The sequence below is a fragment of the Artemia franciscana genome, chromosome 12, assembly GCF_032884065.1.
Source record: "Artemia franciscana chromosome 12, ASM3288406v1, whole genome shotgun sequence".
Taxonomy (NCBI): domain Eukaryota; kingdom Metazoa; phylum Arthropoda; class Branchiopoda; order Anostraca; family Artemiidae; genus Artemia; species Artemia franciscana.
In genome coordinates this window covers 30683969-30710226 of record NC_088874.1, presented here as the reverse complement: position 1 = coordinate 30710226, position 26258 = coordinate 30683969, and the positions used below count along the sequence as shown (strand labels likewise).

Genomic DNA, 26258 nt, shown 5'->3' with positions numbered 1-26258 from the left:
GGCGTAGGTGACTTTTCAGCATCCAGAGGCAATGTCGATTTTGCGTGGTGGGCATTCCTACTCCCTAGCTGCTCTAATGATCACAGCCAGGAGCTTAAAAATGAAGTAACATAATTGGGAAGGGGTTAAAAATCAGGAAAAAATTAAAAAACAAGCGAACTACCAACAAAATATCCAAAATTAAAGCAAACATCGCAAAAGCCTCGAGATCTTGCGGGGAGAACATACCCTTGCATAAAGGGCTAGAAACAACACCCAAACGAATAAGGGACTGAAACATTCCTTTATTCCCAACTAATTTGTCCAATAAATGTTCAAATACCTAAAAAAGGGCACATTCGTAGGGAGTGAGCTTGATTTCCCTCTCCGCCCCCTCCCATCTACAGAAATATTTCTATTTCTCAACTCTTACGATTTTTCGAACGTTCTATACAATTATCATATGACCATTATTATTTTCAATTATTATTTAACTCTCTCCTGGAATAAATTCTAGCGCAGATCCTTGTTTTAATTAAATAAAAAAACAATTTATTTTTCAACTAAAATTAAGGAGCAACATTAAAGCTTAAAACGAACAGAAATATTACGTATATGTGGGGGTTCGCTCCCCGGTTATTTCCTCGCTCTTTACGCTAAAGTTTGAATTTTGTTCCAATTCTTTCAGAATGACCTCTGAATCACAAAGGACGTTTAGTTAGAATAAATAGCTCTTTTGAGAGTACAAAAAAAACTTTAGCGTAAAGAGCGAGGTATTTACGAGGGGGTGAACCGCCCTTATATACGTAATAATCTATGTTCGTTTTGAGTTTTGCTCCTTACTTTCAGTTGAAAAACTTGATTTTTTTAAAATTTCTGATCGTTTTTTTAAATAATGCTGGGAAATCCGGCGTCATCTTCATGGAAAATTTTCTTTCCCCATAAAAAATTCCTCCATTGAAATATTCTCCCACGTAACCCTCTCCCGCTAACCCCACCCACCAGAAAAAATTCCCCCTGAAAACGTCTGTATACTTCCCAATAGCCAATACTATATGTAAACAATGGGCAAAGTTCATAGCTTGCAGCCCGTACTCCGGGGACTGTGGGGGACTAAGTCGTCCTCAAAGAAATAATTATTAGATTTTTCGACAATGCTGAACAAAATGGCCATCTCAAAATTTTGATCCGATGATTTGGGAGAAAAATGAGCATAGGAGGGAGCCTAGTTGCCTTCCATTTTTTTTGGTCACTTAAAAAGGGTATTAGAATTTTAATTTCCGCTCGAATGAGCCTTTCGCAACATTCTAGGACAACTGGGTCGATACGATCACCCCTGGAAAAAACAAAACAAAAACAAACAAATAAACACGCACCCGTGATCTGGCTTCTGGCAAAAAATACAAAATTCCGCATTTTTGGAGATAGGAGCTTGAAACTTTCACAGTAGGTTTTTCTGATACGCTGAATCTGGTGGTGTGATTTTCGTTAAGATTCTATGACTTTTAGGGAGTGTTTCCCCTTATTTTCTAAAATAAGACAAATTTTCTCAGGCTCGTAACCTTTGATGGGTAAGACTAAACTTGATGAAACTTCGCTGGGGGAATAACAGAGAAACAACACACCCGTGACCTTTCTTCTGGCAAAAAATATGTAAAAAATTATGTAACTTTTAGGAGGTGTTCTCCCTTTTTTCGAAAATAAGGTAATTTTTTTCAGGCTCGTAACTTTGATGAGTAGGACTGAACTTGATGAAACTTATATATTTAAAATCAGCATAAGAACCCAATTCTTTTTATATATATATGTGGCTATCAAAATTCCGTCTTTTAGAGTTTCGGTTACTATTGAGCCGGGTCGCTCCTTACAGTTCGCTACCAGGAACTGTTTGATGCTAGTTTTTGGTTACTTCCCAAGTTTTTAGTATAACTTTCAGGTTTTTATGTATTAGCCACGGTCCTATATTTGCATTTTCACACAATGATTTTAAATCTAGCATGGAATAGCAGCTCTTACCCCCTTATTCTGAAATCATGAAAGGAGGCGGAGTAAGTCTGTCATTGAGTCAGTCACAATGATATGCACACGCCTATATGCAAAGACACGAAACTAAGGAATTTCGAAATATTCTAAAACAATTCTCTTTTTGTAGGGTTTCGTGCAACAGGGTTAATTTTATAATTTATTCAAACTTCTGATACAATTTGTGGAATTTTTACTTCTCTCAGTAGAATCTCAATAGAGGTAGAGAAAAAAGAGTCAAATTTCTGCGTTTCTTGATTAAGTTTTTGTATGCACATTACGTTAGCTGCAGACCGTTTCGATAAATCTAAACATTGTCTACTCTCAGACGGCTTTTCCAATAAATAACAAATATCAAGACCCCAACGAAGTATATATCCCAAGAGGGGAAGCAGTTTTTAACCCTGCCACTTCGACATTTTCTCTGACTTAGAAAATGGTCAATTTAAATTCAAAATCCAAGGTGGTACTTGTCAGTTAATGGAAACACACCCAAGAAGTGAAGTTTTGTTAATCTTCATGAAAAATAACAAAACATGATGATAAAATAATACTTTAGAAACAAAATAATGGAAACATAACATAATCCAACCTAACTTACCCTAACATAAACCCCACCACCAGCCCATAATGTACAAATATATGGCTCAAATTATACAAGTTCAATGGAACTGTCGAAGTCCAATGCATTGTATCATCCATCACTTGTTTTTATTGCTATGAAACTGGTTTTCTGACGTGTAACCTAAGCGTAATTATTAAATGTGTTTCCAATAACCGACAAGTACCTCTAAGGTACTGTTACTCCCCGTAAGAAAAATGTAAGTCCAGGTACGGTGTTTAAGCAGTTCAGGTCATAATCTCACTCAATATCATTGCAATAGGTGACTGGCACGTACCAAGCGGGACAAAAGTGGACCAAGAGTCACAAGACTGTTCCATGCATGGCAGAATCTTGCAAAGCGTGGCCGAGACATTCGGCTCATATAGTGGTCCGAAATGTATACCAGGTGGCAGAAAGTGGGAGACCCTACGAGTTCAGCGGGATTTTCATATCTCAACATGTTTCTCATTTCATGTCCTTCTAGGGTGTAGTTTGCTAAAGGCCAGAAGGGGACAACTACCCGTAGACCCCAGTTTGCCCCAAGCTAAATTTAGTGCGTTCAAAATCTTGTCAGGACAAAGGTAGTCCTTCAAAAATTCAACCATCTACAGAACAGATCAGTTTTCTTTAGTATACCTTTGCCTTTATAGTACTACATGGCTAATTTTCACTCGACTGGGAGAAATTGGCTCCAAATTCCCATCCCCCAGGATTTTGACGAAATTACGTGCCTGACCCCCTTACTTAGGCATGAAAGTCCAGCGAGACATGCATGTGAGCGCCACTTTTAGGCGTAAATGACGAATGGAGGGACTAGTTGTATTCAAGCGCCATTTTTCAAATGCAAACGAGAACTGCCTCGATATCGATGTCTATACAAACACGTGTCTAGACATGCAAGTCTAAGAAGACACGCATTTGAACATCGCTTCGAAGATATTCGTTTGGCTAAGAGAACACAACTTTTAATGTTGGCATTTTGAGTTATTTTTGTGTCTTTGGATGATTTACATAGTGATTATTTTTCTATTTGGATGATTTACATAGTGATTATTTTTCTAAAAGTCTTAACACTTGACAGGGTCGGAGGCAAGAGTGAAGGTGCAGATTTACATGACCTGGCGTCAGACAGTACACAACTCCTCAACATGGCGAATTTTCAGCAAAATTTGAACATAATAAAAAATTGGGAACCCCAGACAACTCAAGAAATTCACAATTTCACAGAAAAGCTCAAGAAATATTTCACATTTTCTTAATTTTTACACCCTACTCCTCCAAGTTTTTGTGTGCTTTTAAAAATTATCGCATCCCTCATTCTTCCCAAAATAAATTCCTGTCCATGTAACTAACTACCATACTTGGTAATTATGCATCAATGGCTTACAATTTCACTGCTGAAAAAATGTGTCACTGTTGAAACACTTGACAGGGTCGGAGGCAAGAGTGAAGGTGCAGATTTATATCAAGAAATTCGCAATTTCACAAAAAAAAAAAGAGAAATATTTCACATTTTCTTCATTTTTACACCCTACTCCAAGTTTTTGTGTGCTTTTAAAAATTATCGCATCCCTCATTCTTCCCAAAATAAATTACTGTCCATGTAACTAATTACCATACTTGGTAATTATGCATCAATGGCTTACAATTACACTGTTGAAAAAATGTGACCCATTCTAATTCAACAGCCGCAATAAAACCCACATTTTAACAAATCAACTTGAGCAACTCGCTGAAGAAATCGACCCCACGGCATCAAAACAATGTTCATATCCAAATCAGGACCTGTGCAAAAAACTATCCTTTACAGGCCTATACACGTGATTGCTACAAGGGTAGCCGAAGGAAATGTGGCTTTTCGGGGCAAAATCTTTCTATGAATGAAATGGAGCCCGAGGACAAGACTCGGGGCAAAAGTTAATATTAACAAGGACACTTGACAAAATAATCACCTATTTTTAAAAGGCTTATTATATCCAATGACGTCTCAAAATAATCATGTCATGCATCTGAAAATATATTACCGAGAAAATAGATAAATAAGAACTTCGGAATAGGATAAATATTTGGGCCAAAAGTTTGACCCTTCTAAATGAAACATTTTGTGTTTAATTTACTGGAGCGATCAGTATTCACTGTGTTGGTGCTTTGGGGAAACTGGGAAGAAAACAGGGCAATTCCCCCAAAGGTTTAATCCAGAACTACCCAAGGAAAATTTTCAGAAAATACTTTCGAAAGCCACAAAAATTTAGATTTAACGGACACAAGAAATTTATTGATAAGCAGATTTACTAGAATTCTTCACCCCCCCCCCCCCAAAAAAAACCGTTTAGTTTTCATCGTCCGTTATATCTTAAAAACTCAAATTTAAAACACAGACCTGAAAAATAACATATTTATGGGCATCCATTCGAGGTAAAACGAGAATTTAAACATATTTATATATCAGGCAGATACGAAGGGGTGGTGCCTTTAGACTCCTCTGTTTTTCTGTTTAACTTTTTCTGTTTTCCTTTGTTGTCTGACTGCACCTTAAGTCTTCATTTTTTTATCTTAAATTTCAGTTAACGAGGATTAAAAGAAGTTTCCACGCCTCCTCTTTTTGTAACTACCATCATAGATACGAGCCTCAAGGGAAGAGTGGAGGGGGGAATCAAAAGCCAGAGCCACTACTGAAGTATCACTCAGAGGGCTCAGCTCCACATATCAAGACTATAAATAGCTCCGCAGGATACAATAATTAAGTAATTTCCGCACATTAAGACCTGATTCAAGTTAAAACGACTAACCTCAGTCCCTCTTGAAAAGAGGCTAAGAACCCACGATCTATTTTCTAAGTACTATCGACTTAAAAAATAGAGGGAGTTCGAGAAACTCCCTCTATTGTGGTCACTTCTAAATATCACTCCTGAGAAAAGCACTCCCAAAAGTTATGACTCAAAAGGAAAAGATGTGCCATGTCTTGAAACGTCAAATTATAGGAAGACACTTGGGAGACTTGAGACGGTCTTTAGAATGAATTATCCTCTTTTTCAGTTATTAATTACTTTTAAGCAGCAAAATTTTACAAGTACTAATTGCCAGTTGTTTTCTTGGAAAAGACATTTTCAAAATGGGTATTGATGATTTTTTAACTTGGAGTCAGCTGGAACTTTGCATGCAAGAAAATAATTGAGGTAATTTTTGTCTACACATTATATGTTACAAGGAAAAAGCAATTTTTTAATGTTCATTATAGCCGCACATGACTGCTTTTGAAGGTGAACCAAAACAAGAAAAGGAACTCTGGAGGCGTCAAAGCTCGACTAAGGCAATCCGTAAGATATTGTGGTACATAGTATATTCTCAGTCGGGTATAAATAGGTCGTATCTCCACAATTGAAATTTTTCAGAAGAGGAAATAAAAAACCTCACAACTTTTGTACTTCCCGTCCGATAACCATTAAATAGAAACAGATCTATTTGTAAAATCAATACATATCATTCCGTTTCTGTTTTACAGTTATCAGAGGAGAAATATAAAAGTTGCGGTTTTTTGTTTGCTCTTCTTGAAATTTACAATTATGGAGATACGATCTTTCGATCTCTGACTGACGATATATATCATTTGATTGTTAGGAAATTGCTCAGGAGTGAAGACCGACAGTCTCCCGAATGTGTACGAGCCTGTTTTGAAGCTTGTCAAAACTGTGATAGGAAGACAGATTTTTTTAAAATGCATCAGCTCCTCTAAGTCCACTTTTGTCTCATTTAAACAATCAAAATGTTCGATAAATTTAACATTAAGAATAAATGCCGACGTTACCTCTTTTTTAATCCCTGTGTCAATCTCCTCATTTTCTCTCTGTTTCCCCCTCTCACTGCACGCAATCATGAAGTGCATGTAAATCAAAAATTTTTTTCCAGTATGTCCAAAATAACTTCTATCCTTCCCTGGATAGAGAATATACGTATTTAACGAGATATATCAATTCGTTTATTCACATTCTATAAAGTATGCTATTATTTTATTATATTTCACTAGCCATTTCTGTCTCTATTGGTTGTTAACTACAGCTGTTTGTTACGTCAGGTCCGATAATTAAATATCATTTATATGGTTATTTCTTCCCATGAGAAGAAGGCTTGTTCATAGAGTATCCCCTTAAAATTTTATACAATTCTGATTCCAAGAATTTTGAATTATGGTCTAAATTCAATTTTTGATATTTCCGACCCCTCCCTCAGAGAAATTTTTGATTTTGTTTAGGTCAGTCTATTTCTTTTGTTTTGAGGATAAGATTAACTCAATTTTCTTTTATTTCTATGAGAATGGTCCTTCAAATACTTATGGTCCTTCAAATACATTAAATTTTTCGCATCAAATCATTTTTCTAAATAATTATAATCAAGTAAAGTACAAAAAAAAGTTAATGGAGTTTCCTCATTAATCCGTAGGAGCTTTCAGGCTAAAGTAACTTAAGACTTTATGTTACGTTAAGTAATCTTACGAAGCAATTTTTCCTGTAGCATTGGCAGAGCCAAGTAAAAAACGCAAGGATTAGTGGTCCCTCCAGGCAAGGTCAGAGACGTCAATTCACGATAATCTAGGGAGTGCATTGTTCAAAATATAGGATGGGGGTGTTTGTTTTCGATTTTTCTATGAAAATACCAAAAAAATGTGTTTTACAAAATCAATATGGGGGTGAAAAATCTAAGTTTAGGCTACCCCCAACCTTCTGTTAAGTACAAAAGGTAAGCAGCCGAGTTTACGGGGTAGGATACCATTTCTTCAACATTTCTGAATTTACCATATGGGATACACTTACCTTCAACCAGAGAAGAGAGTAGCGTGACGTTGGCAGCCTTTCTGCGGCCAGCTGGGAGCGTCATCCCGATTTTCTCAAGTCGTTCACGGAGCAAGCGTCCGCCATTCTTGGACTTGGCTCTGCAAAGAAAATGAAAATAATTAAACCTCAAAGATGAAATTTATAATATAAAGTGGCGAAATTGTAAGTTTCTTTAATGCATTTGATAGTAAAGGCCCATTTGCAATGTTTTTGATGACACCGAAATTCAGCTCAGCGCTTCCATTATCGAGGGATTTCTTAAGAGTTTCCCAGAATTTCTCCTATATTCCAACAAAATATCAATTATTTCGTAAATATTTCCCGAATGATTCCAAAAAACTAACAATAACGAAAAGTAACAATTTATGTTTTTTATTAATGTTTATGCATTTACAAACGTTTATTTTCGGATAATTTTTAGACAACTCAATTTTTCTTTACGGGAAAAGGAATGGGGGTAAACCCGAAAATATTGCGGATAGAGGAAGCACTGCTTCAGCTAGTAGCCTAATAATTCTTCGAATTATTTGAACCACCCGTGCACAATCAAGATAGAGCTAGCCTTCGAATCCAGACTTCGAATCTTAAACTCACGGTTAACTGGTCCGAGATTAGTTTCAGTTGACCAATCATAATATTCCCGGTAAGATTTCAATTGAAATTAAAAATTAAGGTGAAATTAAAATTAAAAAATTAAGGCTCTTTAAAATTAAGGTGAAATTTATGGCACTTTCTGGATCTCTTAGTAATGGCTCATTGGGAATGATTTTCAACACTAAATCTCTTCCAATTTTGACATTTCGTATTTTAAATGTTTTTTTTGCAACTATAAGCTGATGTTCGCTCTTTGCTACGTTGCAGTTAATTGTTGTTAATTGTTGCTGATGCTGCAACAATTAACTAGACAAAACCCCTGAATGAACTTGCAAAATGCTAGCGTTGAATGAAATTTGTATTTATAGACGGAAGAAAAATTATGCATCGTATTTTTTTTTTTTTTTTTTTTTTTTTTTGCTCTTTCTTTGCTAGATTTGGATAAACTCTTTTTTTTTCAAATTTCATCATTTCTGTTGGCTATCGTTTCTTCTTTTCTTTTTTAACACATTAAACAAAAAAACAAATCTTTTCAACTGAAATTAAGCAACAACATTAAAACTTAAAACGAACAGAAGTTATTACATATATGAAGGGGGTTGCTCCTCAACACCTCGCTCTTTACGCTAGAGTTTTTCAGCACTTAAAAATAGCTTCTTATTGTTCTAATTAAACGAACATGTTGTTACAGGAGTCGTTCTTAAAGAATTGGGACATAATTCAAACTTTAGTGTAAAGAGCGAGGTGTTTAGGAGGAGGAGCCCCCTCATATACATAATAATTTCTGTTCGTTTTAAATTTTAATTTTCAATGACTAACCACAACCACTGAAGCAACGTTGCTGTTGTTGGCTGAAATTTGTGTTTATATTCAGAAGAAAAATTATGAACTTTTTTTTTTTTTTTTTTTTTTTTTTTTTTGGTAGATTTTGATGAAATTATTTATACTCTTATTCTCAAGGCGTGTCATTTCTGTTGGCTAGCGTTCCTTCTTTTCTTTGTTAACACTAGGGACGATACTTGACTTAGTAAAGCAAGTTATAAAAACTAGAATGTAAATAAACTGGGACAAAAGGGATAGGATCCAGGTCCAAACTTGGGCCTTACCAAAAAACCAGCCCAATGAAACCCAGCTCTTAGTACCATAGTAACATAAGCAAAGAAAACCCTAAGTTTCTAGAGTAATACCAAAAACACAGAAATAACGACAGCAACGAAAAAAAAAAGAACACAAAACCATGATCTTCAGAAGGAACCCACCATCGCCCTGCTAAGGACGCTGAAAATGCGAAGGCATTAAATTTCACGTTTATTAGCTGCATCAAGCAGTTAAATTATTCAAAATTTTCTTATTCAGATCTATTCAAAAGTCAATTTATTAATTTATTCAGGAGCTAATTACTCTGATAATCCACATAATTTCTCGATTTGTTCAAAATCATCCTATTTTGCTCGTACAATTAGTCAGCTTTTTGGCTGTTACAACACCTAGCCCCAAAGGGTGTCTTTGGGCCCATTACCCCAACAACTTGAAATTGGCCGTTTTTAGAGTGGTTTTAAGATTAATATCACAAAGATATTTCGCTCCCCCAACGCAAATTGTCACAGACGTGCCGGATATTGCAGTCCCCCACACCCAGCTCCAAAGAAATTACGACGACCCGAACACATTACTAATTTCGGGTGTCCACACGGAAGAAATACTTGAACTGCCCCTGTTCCCAAAAAGACCTGAATGTTCAAAAAGTACCCGATTCAAGAACGGTGTTCAGAACAGAAGCATTATGATACTTTTCGGGCAAAAATCATTCTTTTCAAACCTCTGCCTCTCCGACAGGAAAAATACCCATGGACTTGCTATTAATCTTGAACACAATCAGACATAAAAATAAAAGTAGGCTCCCGTTCACCAGAGGCCTCGTTCAGAAGGGGGGCCAAGGGGTGAAGTCCCCCCAAAAATGTGGGGGATCCCATGCCCCTTGGCTATCCGGGTATGGGCCCCTCTTGCCCCCAATAAAAATACTGGAGATTTGGCCCTGATGTTCACTCATTCTAAATAACTTCAACCGTAGTATTCAACGCGTTAAAGAAAGCCAAAATTAAAAAAAAATGTATTAAACTCAGTAATTGCAATATTCCCAAATTTCCTGAGAAAAAAGGTTAAGTTCTCTGAATCCGCCAAAATTAGCGATTGAGTAGGTGCCCACTTTCAGAAATCGCGTATGCCAGGTGGCACATGTCAAGCGTGGCGGAAGTGTTCCAAACGGGACGAGAAATGTGCCAAGCATGACAAAAACTGCACCAAGCATGGCGGACCAGTGTGACACACATGACGTTCTGAGATGCGCACCAGGTGTTAAGAGATCACAAAAATTAGGGAATCATGGAAGCACTGATTAAACTGTTCGTTGTAATTTCTGACATTATAAGGTACCCTATTAGCTGCACTTCGCCTCACCTCTAACAACTAATTTCAGTAAATTAGCGTGAACTCATCCTAAATGTAGCTTACAGGCCACCAACCTAATGTATCATATTGAATACCGTATCAGATCATAGAAATTCCACTCAAGAAGACAAAAGCCAGAATCTTTTGAAATAGCTTGATGGAAAAGTTAGACACAACACGTTCATCTTTATTGTCGCTACGTGAGGCCACAATACTGGACAAATCGATGGCACCCTAGTGGGTATTAAAACTATCGCGATCAATCTATTGAAGTTACTATTCTAAGACTGACATGGTTGTTCTTTAGATTGTAAACATCTGTTCTCAAGTACTCTTTTAACAGTAGGAACCACTTTTTGATTATAATAATTTTTGATTATTAATCAAGCGTTTGACAACCATGGAATTGCAACCGGTTCAGGAGAATTTTAGATCTTTTTTTTTTTGTACGTGTAACCTCAAATTGTGCTTCTCAGAAAACCTATTGGAAAATTTTTGTGTGGTTATTAAAGCAAGCGGTTTTTTTTTTAACGGAAACTTCTTATCTATAAAATACCGTGAATACTTAAGTGGCCGCATGAGGAACCGTATCACAGTAGATAACTTTCTAGTTGTGCTTTGAGAGTGTCCAAGACCAATATGGGGCCTTTTAAAAGGAAGGGGGTAGGACCTAAATTTAATTCAGCAGGGTATCTACGAAAAGGGGTTATTGAAAAACAACAAAACTTGGTCAGTAGTAACAGTTAACATCATATTTTTGCCTTCTGAAAGTTTGTGATCAATTCAATATCTTTTTGGGGAGGATGAAGGGGGGTTCAACAAATTCTTGTCATGGACAATCTACTAAAAAGATAAGTCGCACCCTCACCAAACTTGGTCAGAACTAAGAGCTAGGCTCATAGTTGTGTTTTTTATAGAATATCTCTACCACAACCTTTGTGTCAGGGAACTAGAGGATTTCAATATATCTGGTCATATGACTAATTATTAGGCGGGCTTGCGGAATTCATTATACAAAGCCAACAGCCACAGATCAACAGCTACAGTTATGATGTCGGGGCCCCCAGCTCGATCAAACCTTTGTGAGGGAAGGGCGTTTTCTGCATTTATAAGAAGGACGTAGCTGGATCTCAATTAAAACTGGTAACTATAAGCAGCAGGGATTTCACCTGCTTGGCACCGGAGTAGAAGTGTCAATTGGAGGACGAAACTTTATATCTTACAACGTGTTTATTGGCAAAATCCCAAATAAATCAAACGGCATCAAAAACGGTGATTTCGGAAGGTCAAGAGAATGGTTGCTTATTTTTCCCAAAAAATTATACTCGAAGGAACGATAGATCGACGACAGCCAAGAATAAAAACACAGAGGAGGCCGATTGAAAATTTTGAGGAGGCTGATTGAAAATTGGCTGATTGAAAACGCTCTATACATCTATCCACCCATGCACTAGTTAGATTCCATATCAAGCCCTGATTCTTGCCCGTCAAAAAAAGTTCCCAATCAAGGCCGTACCTAGGGGGGGGGGGGGTCGGGATTGGAACATCCACGGTAAAATTCTAGTTTAGTGACTTCTTGCTATCTCAGAAAGGGGTTAGGTTAAGAAAATGAAACTTTCGAGGATGGGTCAACAGGCTAAAGTATATCCCAGGAAGGTATTTTCAAGTACCCACCTCCACTCCTTCTACCTCTAGAGGGCCCTGAAATTCACCTGCATGACAGGTATGCATGACCTATTGAAATTTTGACAAAACAACATTTTACCTTAAGTTTTAATTATCAGTTGCTTTTTCTCTGCCTTTAGTTCTCAAAATGCAATTCCTGTTATTTGAGTAGAATTATGAGCCATATCAATGTTGTTTTTTTTTCAAAATTTAGGAAATGTAGTTGCATGTCTTTAAAACCTTATAAATTGGGATTGAGCAAAGTTGTGAAGCTGAAAATAATTTTGTTGTACTTCATTCAAGCAGAAGATCTATTTTGCAAGGTTTCACTTTTATAACACACATATTTTTAAAGGTCATCAAAAGTCAGGACCCTCTAGAGGGAGAGGGAGTGGGGGTAGGTACTTCAAGATACTTTCCCGGGACATACTTTAGCCTTTAGACTCATCCCTGAAAGTTTCATTTTCCTAACCTAACCCCTTTCCAAGATAGCAATAAGTCACTAAACTAGACTTTTACCACATCCTCTCCCCCCCCCAAAAAAAAAATCTGCCTGACACGTAAAAACGCAAGCAAAGTTCATATAAACAAATTTCGATGTGCTTTAAAAAATTTGTACCCCCCCCCCCCCCAAACAAAAATTATTACCCTTGGTCCCAAAACGGTTCTTGCCCTAAGTAACTGAGTTATTGACTTGTTTCAATTTACTTGTTTGCTTAGATTTTTATAATGTGCTTACAATATATGACCAAAGTTTTTCTGCTCAAACGTTTGATTCAATGGCAGGCTATCGAATATAAAAGAAACCTATTTAGTGGGGAAGTGGGACAATTTCTCCCCTAGAATTCCAAAAATACCTTTTATTGTATTTTCAACATAAAAAAAATCCCCCCATTCTTCCCTCTTTTACGAAAAACACCTTTTGGTATCTTAAAAAAAAACTTTACCTCCCCCTCCTACATTTTCGTGATTTGACAACGCTGATAAGTACTATAACTAAAAACTAAGGTTTAGGTATTAACTTTGAACAAAATTTACAATGAAAACAAAATGGTAGTGAAATTTTATGACTGCGAGAAGTGTTTATGTTTACATTTAGAATGTAAAATACATTGAATTGTATCGCAGAGTTCCTAATAAAAGTGTATTTGAGCCATCATTTTTAAATAAAACTCATAGCTTTTAAGTATAATCACAGCTTATAAACTATATTACAGATTATTAAATAATTAAATCTTTATTTTTACTTGCACTTTGAAATAAGTCGGTGTCTTTATTATTCTTTTTATATTATCATTATTACAATCCCTGTCATTTTCCATCTGCTTGAATAAAACGACTAAATTGTAAATTTTACAACCCTTCATTTTACTGAAAAAAAAGAATTTATAATTACATGAAACCCAAACTTTACTTAGCTTTTTGAAACAATTTAAGAGCCAGACTTCCTTCTTCAGAAGCGCCTCTATAATTACAACTAATTTGGATGCATATATTAATTTTGGGAAACAGGTACTTCCAAATCCATCCGGCTTTGATAAATCATTTCATGTTTACATAAATACTTGACATATACTGGTACAAAGTTTTCTCTAAATATGAATTTATAGTTTAACTTTAGAAAAATGGGAAGCATCATAGAAAAATTTATTTGCAAGTAGTGTATAATTGTTTACTATAGATAAAACAATTGCTGCTTATTCACAATGAATAGAAAGTACCCTTTTTATTCAAAGCTTATTTGTAGGAATTTCTACTTTGTGCTAGATAAACCACTGTTGCTAATTGCTCGTAGGTCCTTTTTCTTTTGCTCCCTTTCTGTTTATATATATATATATATATATATATATATATATATATATATATATATATATATATATATATATATATATATATATATATATATATATATATATATATATATATATACTAGCTGTTGGGGTGGCGCTTCGCGCCACCCCAACACCTAGTTGGTGGGGGCGCTTCGCGCCCCCCCCAAGCCCCCCGCGCGCGTAAGTCGTTACGCGCCATAATAGTTACGCGCCATTGTAGTTGTGTCCCTATGTCCCACCTGTGAATATAGATAGATATATATATATATATATATATATATATATATATATATATATATATATATATATATATATATATATATATATATATATATATATATATATATATATATATATATATATATATGGTTTTAACTACGTAAAACTTGCGAATATACAACATTCTTTGCTGTCCCATTGTCTTTGCATATAAATAGATTGTCAGGTTTACCGACTCTTGAACATGCAACATATAATGGTCCATGGGAAAACAATCTGTATTCAGATCTATACCTCATGATTCTAATGATTGCCCTTGAGCTTTGTTGATGGTGATTGCTAATCGACCATTCCCTGTCCCGGTGTCCCGGTCGTCATTTATATCCCCCTGTTTCCCCCGGTGTCCCCGTTGTAGTTGTGTCCCTGTGTCCCGGTCGTCATTTATATTCCCTGTGTCCCGGTCGTCATTTGTATCCCGGTGTCCCGGTCTGTATATACATTCGTTTTTTAGTTTTGTTTTTCTCCTTTATTTTTTTCCTTTTTTTTTCTTTTTTAGTTCATTTAGATTTTTAGATTTTTTAGTTTTTTTATTAGTTTTTAGTTTTTTTTTCTTTTTAGTTTTTTTGTAGTTTTTACCTTCTTTTTAGTTTTGTTAGTTTTTTTTTTTACTTATGTCCTGGTCGTCATTTATACTCCCTGTGTCCCGGTGCTTTGTTGATTGCTAATCGAACATTCCTTTTGTCTCGTCATTTATTTTTTTCTTTTTTAGTTCTTTTAGTTTTTACCTTTTTTAGTTTTTTTTAGTTTTTTAGATGAAAATTTTTTTTAGTTTTTTCCTTTTTTTCTTTTTAGTTTTTTATTGGTTTTTACCTTTATTTTAGCTTATTTTTCAGTTTTTTCCTTTTTTTTATTTTTTTTTTATTTTTTATTTTTTTTAGTTTTTTACCTTTTTTTAGTTTTTTTTTAGTTTTTTTAGTTTTTTTAGTTTTTTAGCTTTTTTACTTTTTTTATTAGTTTTTAGTTTTTTTTGTAGTTTTTGCCTTTTTTTAGTTTTTTCAGTTTTTTTTTTAGTTTTTTATTGGTTTTTACCTTTATAGTTTTTTTAGTTTTTTAGCTTTTTTATTTTTTTTATTAGTTTTTAGTTTTTTTTGTAGTTTTTGCCTTTTTTTAGTTTTTTCAGTTTTGACGTCACCTAATCCAGTTTTTTCAGGTGACGTCACCTGACACATCCATCCACACATCCACAGACAGACAGACAACTTATTTTTATATATATAGATATATATATATATATATATATGAAAAATAGACGAGTGATATAAATAATATAATACAGAATCAGAGAAATAAAAAACATTCAGAGCAGAGAACAGGTCCTAAAAACCATCACCCTACCTTCTGCGTACATGACTGGTTAATATGATCACTTAATAAAAATTAACCCCTTTGGCTCTTTCTGAACTTACATTTTAGTTTCTTTCTTAACTTACAAAAAAAAGACTTAACTATTTCGTTTAGCCTATTATGTGACTGAAAGAAAGGGACTAAGTATTACTTAAGAAAGTGACTGATCCATTTGCTTGCCTTATAAAAATTAGCCCCTTTAGTTCTTTCTGAACTTACAAAAAAAAGAATTAATGATTTCTCACATTATCTGACATTTTGGACAACAAATAGAAATAAATAATCAATTATCGTTAAATGAATTACCTTCTGGAACGAACCCAATGTATTCTCGAGTAATTAGCTATTTTAAGATGAGGACGATAACAAATAATAAATAAAAATAACGGAAAATAATGTCGTAATCTGTTGATTTTACTTAAAAGATTTCGTCTAACATCTCGAAATATTTACACTTAAAATCTTCATTTTACGAGAATTCGAAAAATGTTCTCCACGTTCCATCTCTTTAGGTCTCTTTTCCCAATTAGCCTGAAGCTGCTTTTCCCGGGACTATTTTCCCCGGAAATGAGATACTTTGAGCTGTTAGCCAGAGGGGAATTTTACATCTTATTCGCCGGAGGGCTGACCAATTGGAACTTAGGGAATAAATATGGGATGGACAAAACCGAAGCAAGAGAGCAGAGAAATAAGAAATTGAGAGAAAATTCCAAACAGATTCTATACGATTTTCGATTGCTAATTAACCGGAAGATGGAAATTCCAAAACATATAATGAACAGGCTAATTGTGAATTTTAAACTTTTGAACAAAAAAAATCATATATAAAAGAAATTGAATAACCTGCTAACAAAAATAGTTAAGAGAAGAAAGAGTAAATAGGTGTATAATTACGCTTGAACATAACGAAATGTTACCATTGCTGTCCCTATTTGATTTTGGAAAGTTTGGAGTTCAAACCGTAACAACATTTTTTATCCCTTAAGTTTCAATTATATTCACTCTTCACTTTGAATAAAAGAACTTTATGTTCAATTTCAACTGGATAGGTAAGTACAAGAAGGAGCCTAGGTGGCGACTTGAAATTTTCAGATTTTCACATTTCCCGTTTTTATATAAATTGCCCCTTATTAGCTGTTTGAAAAATCTGACCCCCGTCCCTATTCACATAAATTTCTGCATATATAACTAGTATAGGCTACAAAATTATCAGCCTTCCAGTTGTAGTTACTGATAACGTAAATATAGCTATATCTAGAGAATTTTTATGTTTCCATTGTGTCCCAACATATTTTTTCGGAAGGGAACCTTGCATTTCCGGAAGGAGGGCTTATTAGTAAAAATTCCCGAAACAGGCAAATTATATACAAAATATATGGTAAGCCATGAAATCTGAAACTTGGAAGGTAGATCAGAAGACCCCCTCCCCACCCCCCTGATAGCTGTGTCCTGTTCAATTCCAATCCACAAATCCCAGGAAAATAATGAAAATAATCTAAGAAGTTAAATTTTTAGCATATTGCTGCTTACAAACGCTTATAACACCCCCCCCTCTTTGAAATAACATTGTGATACCATTTAAAACTTGGTCTATTTGCACCTATCATGATGAACATAATTATTCGAAGAAATAATTTAAAATCATTCGATACTGAAAAACAAGAAGACCAACAATTTATTCCGAAGTCATACAGTAATTTTCTTTGGTTGAAACCACAAGAAACTGCCAATTTCTGAACGTTTAAAATCAAAACAAGGCAATTTGGACTTGAAGGTAATCTGCAAGTGAAATAGCCAATTTAGGGGTTGTTGTTTATAACCCTTTTCACCTGTCGTAGTCTTGAATTTGGTACTCCCTTTTGAAAGAAATGAATAGCGTATTCTGAAAGCATTCTTTGATCCCAGAAATTGTACTTCTTTTAATTAGTCCGTATGCAGGAATTCAAAAGATGTTATGTGACTTCTGTTTAGCAAACTTAGATTTAAAGCCCATCTTATCAGATTTATAATAATCAGGCTTGGAATGCTAGAATACCCCGGGGTACTTATTGCCAAGCAGAATATTAATCCACTATGCCACAAGAGGTTTTTGCTTGTTATTATAATTAAAATAAAATTATAAAACAAGAAAAAACTAATTTAGAAAGAAGCCAAAAAATTTTCAACCGTTTTTTTTTCAGAAGGTAAACAAGCAACACCTTCTATGTGTTGATCACTGATCACTTTGTTCGGTCTGAAAAGCCTATATGAAGAGTCTAATGATGTTTTTTTCTTTTTTTCATTACTTGTTTTACGTTTCTAATTTAACGTTTTTAACTTAACGTTTACGATTTTAATTTTACTTATGTTTTAATTTTTTTAATTATTTCATTTATTTATTTATTTTTATTTACTAATTTGTTAAAAATTTTTATTTTACGCTTATTTATTTTATTAAGACCACCAAAAGTTGCCTTACTCAGTTCCTATGTTCTTTTTAAAGGGACAGGTAAAAAAAAAACCATCTCGCCCAACCTTGCGACAGCGGGAACTGAACCTCGGGCTCTGCTTTAATCTACTGTGCCACCAAAGTTTTTACTTGTTTATATAATTAATATAGAATTATAGAACAAAAATGAATAAATTAGAGATAGGCGAAAAAAATCAACAGTTTTTTAAGAAGCTAAACGAGTGGTTAATTGGGGCATCATGCTCCATACAGTGTGACTTACTGTTACAGGATTGTCTGACTTTACGAATGTAGTAAAAGGGGTTTGAATATGACTCATATTACGAAGGTGATAATTAGTTATACCAGTGGTAAAAGACAATGAAATATTAAGGGGCTCAGGGAGGTTACCGTGGAGATGAGAAAAAGCTAAAATTGGTATTATCTATTTTCCTTTGTCTAGATTGGTTCTCAAGACAATCCACTGATGTTTCTTCAAAAATACGTTATCTATTTAACGTATTTAAATAACGTAGATAAATACGATAACGTAGATAACGTAGTAATTAGATAACGTAGATAAATACGTTATCTACGTTATATCTACCTTTATCACCTGTCTCAATAAAATTATTAGTGTACAAATTTGACCTGCTAGAGGCCAGACGAAAACGTCAGTCGCTTTGAGCGGTCTACTACAATGAACAGTTTTTTACTGTTTTAGAAAGTATAGTTGAGAGAAAGAGTCAAACCTTAGCGTAAAGAGCGGGGCGTTGATGAGGAAGCAGCCCCTTTCATATACGAAGTAATTTCTGTTCGTTTAAAATTTTAATGTCGCTCCTTACTTTCAGTTAAAAAACTTGTTTTTTTATTTAATTTTAAGTGAAATCATACTTGAAAATATGAAATTTGTGAAATTCTTGAAACTGTTGAAAAAAATGGAATTTCTTGAAAGTGGAATGGAGTTTCTTGAAAATGGAATTTCTTGAAAGTGATAGTGTCTTTCAAAAATCAACAACTTGACCTGATACACCAGCAGACGAAAACCCTCCTCCTACATACAGTTGTTCGTTAATAAAAGACGAAAAACCCAAAAGCTATTTTCTAAAGTTCTCTGATCTCCGGTCAATTTCAAGTTTTATAACGTCCAACCTTTTAAATTACCGCCACTGAGTTAATAACATTATATACCCTAAAGAAAAGCTTTTAAAACTAATTTTAGTTGAAAAAGATTGAAAGAAGAAAAGCGTATTTTAACCAACAGAGGTGCCAATTTACGAAAGTGTAATTGAGACAGGGTTTCTTTTCATTACTTTTTTTTAAACGAAGATAAAAAATAGTAGGCTATGTTCAAAATCTAGAAGGGACCATTTTCTAGTGAATACACCAAAAAATGTATTCTTACAAAAATTTAGGGAAGGCAATAACTCTTTGGGCTAATAGAATACTGCCCCATTATCAGCATCATTAAAACCCAACTCCTGAAGTTTCTTGCCTTTCTAAAAGGAAGCTTTATTTTATAAACAAATAATACCAACTCATAAGGTTGGGGTGGATGTCCCCTTTCAAGATTGGTCTGAAAACTCACCCAAGAAAAACTGTAGTCTAAAGCGCCTCTTTTTCGGGTTTTGATAACACCCTGAATGAAAATAAGCTATAATTTTTTTTTATATTATTTTACTTTATCTCATCCATTTCTCTTGTTCTTCGTGGTGATTTTCAGTCAATAATAAGAAAAAAGAATTTTACAGAGTTTATATTTAGATATAAAGACTTTTTTGTTGTTACAAGAGATAGGGGGAAATCAATGACAAAAAGTTTCAAAATTTAAGAGACCAATCGCCCTATGTTTTTTCTTAAAAAAACATTGAGTATCCCGTATCAGGAGTGTAAAAAAAAATCCAAGAGAAGTTTGAGTTACAGTTTAAGCAATCCTAAGTATTCATTTTTCATATTTAACTTTTCTGGCGTTTGTCCATCATTCTAAATATCATATAGAAAACCCAAACAACCCTTGAAATAAATCACTAAACTAATCGTCTGATAACTCCTTAAATCAGTAGAAAAGCGGAAAAGGGTTGAATTAAATTTGCTCGTGCGAGAAAACCCCTGGAATCTTATTATAGCCGATTTTAATAAGCATTTAGCAGTTTTTAAAACCTATTTTCAACTAAATTCCATTTTTCACGCCTTTTATAATGGCTTATCCAGAATAACCACCTGTTCAATCGTATTTTAACTTACCATTAATGATCATTACTGCAACTTTAACTAACTGACAGGGTAGAAGAAACCAGCGGAGTAAATGAAGGTGGGCATAGTAGAATTGATTTGTAACGGATTATGGAAATAATGACAGCAAAATGCAATGACTCGTGAGCAAGGTCATGTCTTCTTATCCCCTAAGATTTTTTGAATAAAAGGTCTGCCTTTTTTTTAAACAGTCGGCTGCAATAATTCAAAAGGCGATTTGTTGCTCATTATAAATATTACAAAGGAGGGAAAAACTGTCAAAAATATTACATTTTTTTTACTGTTATTGACGAATAGTTGGATGTACATGTTTATATTTCAGTGTTTATTTACAAAAACGTGTAAGTTTTTTATGTCTAGCCTTTAAGAAATGATAAAGAGATTATGTTAAAAGTTCAAGTTAACTATTCCTGCAGTTTACATAAAAAAGGGGTGGAAAAGATGGGTTCTATCCTGGCTGCAGCAATAGCTGCAACATAGGAAGGAGCCTACATTGGCCCATAGTAACCAGAAGTTTAAAACACGTTTTGAAAAAAAAACTTGAGAAAAAGTTGTCATTTGAAGCTGATGCAGAAACGATAACTATTGTTCCAGTTAGTCGTGTTAGTAAGTTTTTTTGCGAAAACAAATCTATTGAAATTCCAAAATAAATCCTGAATACCCTTGAAAATGACGTCAGATCGAAATGAAAGATATAGAAAAATTGCACATGTAAAAAAGATATAAAAGATAAGAATCAGAAACGATGTATTTCGAACGAAAGTGTGGACTCCCAAAATTGCACATTTAGAACGAAACTTAGAACCTCCTAACTGTGCAGAGGCCCAAAAAAGATTTAGGAATGCAGCTTTTCGTATTCTATTAAACAGGTTGGGCATAAATACCCCTTTCACACAAAGTATCACATAAAGCTTTTTGAGTTACAAAACGCCCGATCCGTCCACTAAAAATAAAAAAAAAACTTGATAAATTCTTAAACTAGTTAAGGAGTAAATGTTTTTTAATTTGCTACTCTGTTTGCAAAATGGAATAAAAAAAAAAGAAATTTGTTTTTGGATGGAGGATGAAAAATTGCCCATTTAGCAATCCAGATGAGACCAAATGAAATGAAGGACATCCACGCAGGGGGTCGGAAGAAGCCATAAGAAAAGACTTAGGGGAGGGCCACCTTCATGTGGGGAGTAAAGAACGAAGCTCTAAATATAGTGGGATGGAGGAGTGCCCATTTGCGTTAAAATAGACGCAAGGGGCCTGGCACAGCAGCGAAATGTCAGTAATAGTAGTATCAGTATTCAACGACACAGACAGTGGTTCTTAGCCCCAACCACTACAATGAAATCAAAAGGGCTTTACATAAGTATATGTTCTTAAGCATAAAGAGCATAAATTAAGCATAAGTTGGCACTGTTCTAAGAGTTAGATCACCCATCCGTACAAACTTATGCTACGTACATACACATACATTTTCTTATTTGGGAGGGGACAAAAACACAAATTAAGCGAATTATATAATTTCGGTAACAATTAGTGAGTTCGTCAATATTTTTATGCATACTCGGTTATACTTCTTATGTTTCTTAGTTATTCCATACCCATTGCAAACTAGCCTGTACGTCACAAATCTACTTAGTTCTGTTACAAGAATTTTAGGTCATTTCTAACTGAGTTCTGCTACCGAAATTTTTGTTTATTTCTTACTGAGTTCTGCTACATAAATTTTAGGTCATTTCTAACTTAGTTCTGATACAGAAATTTTATGTCATCTGTAACTGAGTTCTGCTACATAAATTTTAGGTTATTTTTGACTGAGTTCTGCTACATAAGTTTAGGTCATTTCTAATTGAGTTTTGCTACAGAAATTTTAGGTCATTTCTGACTGAGTTCTGCTACAAAAGCTTTAGGTCCTTTCTAACTGAGATCTGCTACATAAATTTTAGTTCATTTCAAACTGAGTTTTGCTACAAAAAACGGAATAAAATGAGCTAACGGAATAAGCTAAGTTCTGCTACAAAAAAAAAAAAAAAAACATGGAATAACTGAGCTACTCCATGGGACACGTTGGAAGAATAGAAGCCTTTAGGCCCATGTCCACCTCCAAAATCTAAACATTTTTACGGTTCAACTTATAATTCTTTAGTTTTTTCCATGTAGTTTACCTTCCTTTGGGGTATTTTATCCCCATCCCACAATATCCCCCCCTCCAAAATATGTTCATGTATGCATAACACTACACATTCATGGTAAGTACTGTAGTATAAATATCAACAACACTTCATCTACTGCAGAATATTTTTCTGACAAGGTGTATACATTATCTGACATGGTTAAAATGTGTTTTCTAACACTTTTCTAATATGGTAAAATGCACACTAGAATATAATTATGGATATTCATAACACACAAAAATGTAAAAATATGAACAGACTTGAGATGCGCCTACTACGTTAAGAACAGTAGAATAAATACAACTACCCGCCATAATTAAAAGGCAAGACATGTACCAATACTTACTTTCTTAAACAATAAATAAATATATTTATGTTAATAAAAGTTTTAAATTATACAAGATAGGCTGGTCTTTAGGTAGTAAAAAAAACCTATTCAAGTGGTACAATAAAAAGAGGAATTACTTCTGTTGGGTAGTAATTACTGCTACTGGAACTTATGGCGAAATTAGTAGTCTCAAAAAAGGAAATAAATGACTTATTACCAATTCTGCCATGGTTAATTTCAATTTGCTATGGATTCCTAGAACATACTATCAAATACAGAATTAACTATTGAAGAAAAAACAGCCGACACAGATCTACCAATATGGGATATTCATTGAAGTTACCGGGTATGTCCGTCAATAAAATTAAATTCTTGTATTATTATTTGGCATGCTACGCTTAGCGAAATGGAAAAGTCAACCTTTGTATTTTTTAATTTATAAAATTGGGCTAAATTACAGGGTATGTTTGTAATGATGGACTGTGTTTTTTTTTTTTGCAATAAATAAGAACATAGCAGTTAAAACTTGACTTAATGGAGACAGTTATTGCCATTAAAACAGAAAAACCAAAAATATTTACATCGAAATTGAAAAATCAAAATTTCCAAGGTCTAGTGGAGCAAAAACGTACAGCACTGAAACAAAGTGGAGCAAAAGGATAGTCCCAGCCTCCAAGAAAAAGTGCATTTTTATAAAAACTGTTTTTGAACTAAACTCAATTATAGGTTTTGGGTTAACAAACTTTAAGAAAGCTTCACGACATTTCGGTGACTATGAAAAAAAAATTCATCTTTTCCAGATTTCTGGATCAGCTTTATGTGACATATTTTTTCAAAAGCTTAATTGTAATTATCTCATTAGACAAGATACACTCTCGTCGATTGGCCGATTCCGAGATCCTATAGCTTATTTGAATCTCAAGATAATTAGAAGTTTTGTGAAAATAAAAACTGTTTTCGGTAATCCAATAATGCAATATCACTGAAAACCAACTATTGGTTTATCTTTAATTAGTATCAACAAATTTCAAAAAGTTCGGAAGCTAAAAAATCTGCTGTCTTGTCCAAATAATTGCCCAAATGGAATGAAACAACGGTTTGTTTTTGTTTTATTTTTTACAATTTATAGAAGCATTGTTCCTACGTGTTTTTTTTTTTTTTTTTGCAGAGTCGTTTTGACTGGTTTTCCTCTTTTTCAAAGTACCTTAAAGTCATTTGATAGTGATATGGAATAATGGAAATGCACGCAAGACTGACCTTCTTAAGACACCGCCCAAAAGAGAGGCATTGAGGCACTCAGGAGGAGACAGCCTCCTCTGAACTTCACCAACAGTGACCTTGTATTTGGATGTGGAAGACAATAAAGAAAGACGACCCGGAACGCTGCAGAAGACATCTGTTGGTGACACTATAATAGGTGCCATCATATCTTTAGCCACCAGTTGGTGTTCATCATGATTATTGTTGGCTTCTGAAAACATAGCTTCGTTAAAATGTGGCACACGATTTTTAAGTTTTAAATCTGTGCAGCAAATGACGATAGGCCTAAACTGGTAAAATTCACCAGCTGGTGCTTATCATGGTGTTCATTGCTGGAAATAACACACTGGCTGTCATGCAGCACATGATGTCATGTGCTGTGTCATGCATGACACTGATATGTCATGCATGTCATTCTAGCAGGTAATTACCACGTTTAAGGTAACAAAGTTTTAAAATAAGGAGAAGATGTAATACCGTACTACAATTCTCTCATAAAAGCCTTTTAAGGGAGTATTAAGTTTCACTTGATTCTTACTTACTACCGTCTTTATACACCGAAGGAGGGACAAGCCATGCTAAAATTTAGGCTTAAACAATGTTGAGTTTTCACTCTGACAACTCTGACTGGTCCTTAACTGGTTAATACCGACTTACCAAAATATGAGGTATCATTCTGGTAAGTGCTTACTTCCTTAGGGGTGTTGGAATGGTAATAAATACGAAGGAGGTAAAGTACTGTATTAAAAGTGTGTCACGAAAGATTTTAAAAGAGAGTGACTCAAAAACGCCCCCCCCCCCCCCCCAAAAAAAAAATGCGTGTTTTGTGTAGACATGATCAAAATTTCAAGAGGATCCCAGAACACGGCTTCATGGAAGGAAGAACGTTACCAATCCCAAGATATTCTTTAAATAAAGATAATTGAAGAAATTTAAGGTGCGATAGTTCCAAGTTTAATTAAATCCACAATTTGCTATAGGAAGCAAATAGTTCTGAGTAAAAACAAGTCTCGATTTGAAATGTTTTTCTTACATACTGCAAAGCTGTTAGCTTATTTTGAATCTTTGTTCAGTAAGCCTAAAATAATTTCCATTATACTGGGTTTTTTGAGGCACGGCTTGCAATATTTCAATTATCACTGAACAAAAACAATTCATTGTAAGATTGAAAAAAGTAGGTTTGAAGACCAGATAATATCCGAATGTATCATTTTTTTTTTTTTTAGTTGCCTTCTGGGCGGTCTTGTAAGATCCTTATCTGATGCTGAAAAACTTCACCATTAAATTTTTGTTTTTGGAAATGAATTCATGTTTTCGAAAACCCCCCTTTACCAAATTGTCAAAAATCAGCAATTGGTTACTAATCATATGAGTGAATCATCTGTTAATAAATTTGAGGGGACTAAGGCGTTCCAAAAATCAGCTCTCCGAATAGTTAACCAAACGGCTGGCGTGTTTTACTATTTACTAGTAAAACAGAGTAGTAACTGTTTTAGAATGACCTTTCTTTTTAAGACAATTCATCTTATTATATATATGTTTAATAATTGTAAATTTTTAAGCTCTGAGGTGAATTTCTGAAACGAGAATTACCAAGGACATTAAGATATAAGATATAAACTTTTTTCCTTGGGCCTATCTTCGGTCTATTCATACCTGAAACCGGGATTAAAAAAAAAAAAATCTTTCTGTTGTTTCAGAATTAAGAAGCTTTTATGATAGTACCCTTTTTTCTTAAGGCTACGATGTTGAATCGTGAAAAAAAGTATAACTGATTAGGTAAACTTGACACTGCTTTTGTTGCTAAAAATTAAACTTTAACAGATTGTTTCCAAATACAACTACACCTTCAACGAAGAGCTGCATCTTCTTCCTCTTTTATTTTTTTACAATATGCCTCAAGCTAATTCTTGCTGATCTTTCACCCCAATTTATTTATTTATTTTTAATTTGGCACCTTGCGAGGGGGATCCCACTTTCAGAAATCCCACAAACCAGGTGGCACGTGCCCAGAATTCCAAGTGTGGCAATCCACGTGGGGTTCCAAACAGGGTTGCCAACTGGCAATGTCTAAAAAGAGTGCAACTGAAGGCCAAAAAAGAGTGCAAGTCAAAAAATTTGTGCATCCGCTTTTCTGTTTCCCCTCTAAGGTAAAAAAAGAGTGCATTTAATACGAAAAATGTGCAAGTTGGCAACTCTGTTCCTTAGGTTAAATACACTCTTGACGA

General features: G+C 34.4%; 1 protein-coding gene across 3 annotated transcripts in view; it reads right to left on the bottom strand.

Annotated features, from left to right (window-relative positions):
* Nucleotides 1-26258, bottom strand: part of LOC136033975 (transcription factor AP-2-epsilon-like) — a 109999-nt gene that overhangs the window by 27611 nt on the left and 56130 nt on the right. For all 3 annotated transcript variants that reach the window (XM_065715007.1, XM_065715009.1, XM_065715008.1), the window contains exons 6-7: nt 24028-24241; nt 7414-7532 (exon numbers count right to left, since the gene is read on the bottom strand). In XM_065715007.1, the coding sequence (XP_065571079.1) occupies nt 7414-7532; nt 24028-24241 (333 nt within the window). The remainder of the gene's footprint in view (nt 1-7413; nt 7533-24027; nt 24242-26258) is intronic.